Source organism: Lacerta agilis, chromosome 14 (assembly GCF_009819535.1).
Source record: "Lacerta agilis isolate rLacAgi1 chromosome 14, rLacAgi1.pri, whole genome shotgun sequence".
Classification (NCBI taxonomy): Eukaryota; Metazoa; Chordata; class Lepidosauria; order Squamata; family Lacertidae; genus Lacerta; species Lacerta agilis.
The window spans coordinates 17,762,224-17,767,497 of record NC_046325.1 but is presented as its reverse complement, the minus strand read 5'-3'; the positions used below and the strand labels follow the sequence as shown (position 1 = coordinate 17,767,497).

Sequence of the window (5,274 nt, the reverse complement as noted above, 5' to 3'; positions counted from 1 at the left end):
ACTTTACCATTCTTTGATTTCTATGATTAACGGAATTAACACCCAATGATCCCCGCTGTTGCACTTCCAACATCAGGTTCGTGCAGGAGCTCGGTGTGTGGGGAAAGTAGTGGGCTCAGGTGTGGGTGTTCAGAATGACAAATAGATGCACAGCCAGACCAACTCTGGTGCGTTGCTGGACAGTTGTCAGGGTGCTGAGGCTTTCGCACTCGTTTCCACCTCTTTCCCCCTTCCCACCGCACAACGTGCCTTTTTTCTAACTCCTGTATTCCCCAAAGTTACATCACTCTTTCCTGTCGGCGGCATGAAAGCAGCTGTGGAATGATAATATTTAGACTTTGGCATCCTCGTGACCCCACACGTTAGGGGCAGAGGGAGCGGTGATAGGCACCCCGTGACTCATACGCAGACCTAGAGAGTGTGGGGAAGCAGGAGCGGGCAGGATTGGGGGAGGGGGAGGGGGAGAGGATGTGGGCAGAGTGAAAGCCAAGGGGAAGGGCATCTACCTCTGCCTGCGGTATATATACACCTCGGTTCCTGCTCGACAGGAGCAAACCCGGAGTGAGACAGCTGAAGCAAGAAAAGAGAGAGTTATTCGCCTCTTTCCCTTTTTCTTCTTCTTCTTCCTTCCTTTCTAAAATAACCAAACCCCAGCAACCATTGAACAGTTTTCAGAGGACTCGCATTCCCTTCTGGACTCAGGACCACCTGGGCTCAACATCATTTCCTGGGTGAGAGCGAGTTGCGAGTCCTAGTAAGTTGAAGCCAGGACTCTCAGGGTCTTTCAAGAAAGAATTAGGGCAACCGCTAAAGGCTGAGGACTAGAATCTTGTTCTTAGTTTCTTTCTGCCCCTGTCTTTGGCACCCTGATTCTCTTGTCTTGGGCTGGGCCTTCTTCAGCCATGTTGGCCATTTCGGTACCCCTCCAATGCAGCCGCTGGCACCGTCTTCTCGTCGGCCTGATTTTCTGGGCTGCCTTGCTGCTCCCCATGGCTCCTGCTTTCCCCCTGCCAAATTCCAACCCCCTCTTACAGTTTGATGGGCAGGTCCGGCTTCGCCACCTGTACACGGCGGACGACCAGACGCATCTCCACCTGGAGATCATGCCAGATGGCGCAGTCCGCGGCTCCAGATACCAGAACATATACAGTAAGTATTTGGGGAAATCCTTCACATTCTTTCAAGTGACATGAGGCAGACAGACAGATAGATGATATAGAGAGATAGATATAGAGAGATAGGTAGCATATCTCACTGCAGTTAATGTAGTTGGAGGTCTGTAAGGGGCTGACTGGGCCGGACTCCTCATGTTCTGGGGATGGAATGGGGTGCAAGAGGCCAAAATAATTTTATGGAAGAGGATAGTTCAGCAGATGCAGAGTTTGGCACTCTTCTGAGATCAGCGGCACCTTCTGAAATTCCCTCTTCTGTACAACAAATGAAGGCTACAAAGACTTTAGATGCATCCAGACTGTCACTGTTTTGTGGGAAGGACTCAAGCACACACTGGCATTTTGTTGTTGATGTTCAGTCGTTCAGTCGTGTCCGACTCTTCGTGACCCCATGGACCAGAGCACGCCAGGCACGCCTATCCTTCACTGCCTCCCGCAGTTTGGCCAAACTCATGTTAGTAGCTTCGAGAACACTGTCCAACCATCTCATCCTCTGTCGTCCCCTTCTCCTTGTGCCCTCCATCTTTCCCAACATCAGGGTCTTTTCCAGGGAGTCTTCTCTTCTCATGAGGTGGCCAAAGTACTGGAGCCTCAACTTCAGGATCTGTCCTTCTAGTGAGCACTCAGGGCTGATTTCCTTGAGAATGGATAGGTTTGATCTTCTTGCAGTCCATGGGACTCTCAAGAGTCTCCTCCAGCACCATAATTCAAAAGCATCAATTCTTCGGCGATCATTTTAGGCGTTTTAGGTTTGGCATTTTAGGTTCGCACAATTAAAGTGCTCTCTCGTCCTGGCACAACAAATCTACTTGAAAAGAAGGATCAGGCTTTTTGCAGTTAGGAAAGTGATGGGGAAACGGATTGAAAAGCACGGGATGAACAAATGATTAATGGGAAGACATGTGAACACCCCATAAAGTGAATCAGGATGAATGCTCATTGTTGTAAAACTGCCCTATAAGCAAATGCTCAATAAAGGCCAGATGGAATCTAACACTATGTTTTGTGCAAAATGAATCAGGACAAATGCTCAATAAACAGGTCACACTTGGAGGGGCCTCTTGTTCTCCTTTGCACGGGGGCTCAATGCATATTTGAGAAGGGAAAGAATAGGGAAAGAGTGGATCAGAGATTTAAAAAAAATTACATGAATGTTCTTTGACTTTAATCTGGTCCCCATACAGACATTGCAGGCTGTGGTTACTGGTGGGTTGAAATAGGCTGAATGGGTAGAATAAAAGGACTTGGGTCCAGGACTCCTGGGTTCTCATCCTTCACCACCTGTTCTCTGCTGGGTTCCCCCCCCCCCCAGGTTTGATGGAGATCAAAGCAGTCAAGCCAGGAATCATTCGCATGCAGGCCAAGAAGACCTCAAGATTTCTCTGTATGAAGCCCAATGGACGCCTCTATGGCTCGGTAAGTTAAGATGCCTGTGTGTGTTTGGGGAAGAGGCAGTTCAGAGGAGGATGCGTGTTGGACAATCCTACTCTAAACTCTTTCTCAAAATGTTGTCCTGTATGACCAGGATTCTTCTTCTTCTTCTTCTTCTTTGGCGATCACTCGTAGCCGAGTAAGATTGTCTTCCATAAACATGGTTTTAACAGTTAGTCCGTAAGTGAATGTGGAGGCCAATTCTGGATCCACACGTCCTTCCACAGTGGGGACATTGGTTTCCAGGCAGGAGTTGATCATGGTGTGGATTTGCCAAGCGCAATAGGTCCAGCCCATGACACCTATTGGAGTGCTCACAGGCAAGTGTTTCCCAATTGTTGGCGTTTATACTACATTTTTAAAAATTTGCCTTGAGACAGTCTTTAAACCTCTTAACAATCGAAGTCAACAAACAAATGATAAAATATATTAAATTCTTGAACCAAATTCTGAGATTATGCTCGGTCAGTAGAGCATGAGAGCCAGTGTGGTGTAGTGATTAAGAGCGGTAGACTCGTAATCTGGGGAACCGGGTTCGCACCTCCGCTCCTCCACATGCAGCTGCTGGGTGACCTTGGGCTAGTCGCACTTCTTTGAAGTCTCTCAGCCCCACTCACCTCACAGAGTGTTTGTTGTGGGGGAGGAAGGGAAAGGAGAATGTGAGCCGCTTTGAGACTCCTTAGGGTAGTGATAAAGCGGAATATCAAATCCAAACTCTTCTTCTTCTTCTTAAACTCAGGGTCGTGGGTTGGAGCCCCACGTTGGGCAAAAGATTCCCACATTGCAGGGGGTTAGACTGGATGAGTCTTGTGGTCCCTTCCAACTCTGCTGTTCTAGGATTCTATGCAGTGTGGGCAATTAAAATAGACCCTTTGGCAAGGGGAGGGAACTAAAACCTTTTGCTGGAAGGTCAACATGTTGTGGTGGAATTCCATTCCATTCCTGCCCTGCTTCATACCTGTTCTTGATAGCATGCAGATGCTGACACAGTGACTAGCGCTGGTCTGCAAGGCATATGATCCAGTTTGATTCCAGTTTGGGGCTGGAATGCAGCCACTATAGAATCAACCTGTGCCTGCTGGGTGCAGATTGCGTGGCTATCTTGTGTGCTGCAATGCGTCTAGGAAAGACTGAACTCTCTTGATCTCTCCATCTGCAAATAACCAGGGACCTCAGGATTGTTTTTTCTGGATGTCTGGAAAGAATCCAGTGGGCAGAAACTGCATGGATGAGGCAACTTCCATCATTCGTAAACCATTAGGGAAAGGGATAGAAATTTGATTCTGTTCATGTTTTAAAGGTAACTCTATCCAATTTTCAGACTTTTCAAAACAATATGAAAACCGAAACGCAAGCTACCCTTTGAAATAGACACTTAATCCAGTTTCTGTGGTGCAGTTATTCCCCATCTCTAAATTCCTAAAAAAGTAAAACCTGTTAAGCAAGGGAACAGCCTGACTCAGGAGAAAGTCGCAGGCTGTCCTGCGCTGGAGGTGTTTAAGCAAAGGCTGGATAGTCACCTTCTAGGATGTACTTCAGTTGCAAGACTGGCTACCTTCCAACTTTATGCATCCATAGTGATTGGGTGGTGAAAACTGTGGCTGAACAACAACTCCCATCAGCTCCAGCTAGCTTGATCCATAGCTAGGGATGATGGGAGTTGTAGTTCAGCAACACCTGCATGGCCAAATTTCCCCCACCCCTGCTATGATGGATGTTAGATTTTGCACAATTATATGAATGCATAAAACCTCATGTCTTTCCCTCCCCACCCCCACCCCAGTTATCGTATTCTGAGGAGGCATGCAACTTCCACGAGAAGGTTCTCCGCGACGGCTACAACCTCTACTACTCTGAAAGCTACAATATCCCCGTCAGCCTCAGCTCCATGGGGAACCTGCCTCGGAGTCACCAGCTGCCTCCGTTCTCCCAGTTCCTGCCCTTAGTCAACAAGATCCCCCTCGAACCCGTGTTTGTGGACTACGACTTCTATGAACAGGAACTGAACGTTGAGTCGTCCGATCCCCTCAGCATGATGGGCCACAACCCTGGCATCATCAGCCCAAGTTACGTCTTCAAATAACCCGGGACACCCGGATCCTTGGTAGCTTTCTTGGACAAGTGGGTTTTCTTGCCATGTAATTACGACGATGGAACAATCCGACATTTGGGAGAAACAGAGCAGAAGGAGAGCTTAGCAGATGGCGCTTGGCACCCAGACTCTAATGAGTGACCTTGTAGTACATTTTGGGCTCCCGCAACCTAAAGTTGCATCCCACTCAGGCGCAAATGATGCACTGCAGACACATAAGGAAAATCCAACAAAAACAAGAGGCGGAATCCTTGTTTCGTTAAGACTAAGATTGTTTGTATTTTCAACCTGTTGTTATTCTTGCCAGCTTTTGGGGGCGGGTTATTTCTATTTTTATTATCTATTTAAGTAACTTATTTATTGTATGTCGGCTTAATTTATTGGAGGAGGCTGGAAAGAGTTGGGAAGCAGAGAAGAGTGTCATAATGAGACAGCTTTGTCCCTGGCAAGTAACTTATATATTGTTATTTATTGAATATATATATATATACCGGTATTCTTATTTGCATATTTATTTCGCCTTCTGGAGAAGGAATGAACATTAACTTTCAAGGCAGTAGTGTAGACATGCTCAGGACA

The 5,274-nt window shown here is 47.2% G+C and overlaps 1 protein-coding gene across 1 annotated transcript; it reads left to right on the top strand.

The window, feature by feature from the left end:
- The first annotated feature begins 623 nt into the window (after positions 1–623).
- Positions 624–4,889, top strand: FGF21 (fibroblast growth factor 21). The gene is made up of 3 exons (XM_033170961.1): positions 624–1,149; positions 2,485–2,588; positions 4,387–4,889. The coding sequence occupies exons 1-3, from the start codon at positions 903–905 to the stop codon at positions 4,684–4,686; spliced, it is 651 nt and encodes a 216-aa protein (XP_033026852.1). The 5' UTR covers positions 624–902; the 3' UTR covers positions 4,687–4,889.
- The last annotated feature ends 385 nt before the right edge of the window (positions 4,890–5,274 follow it).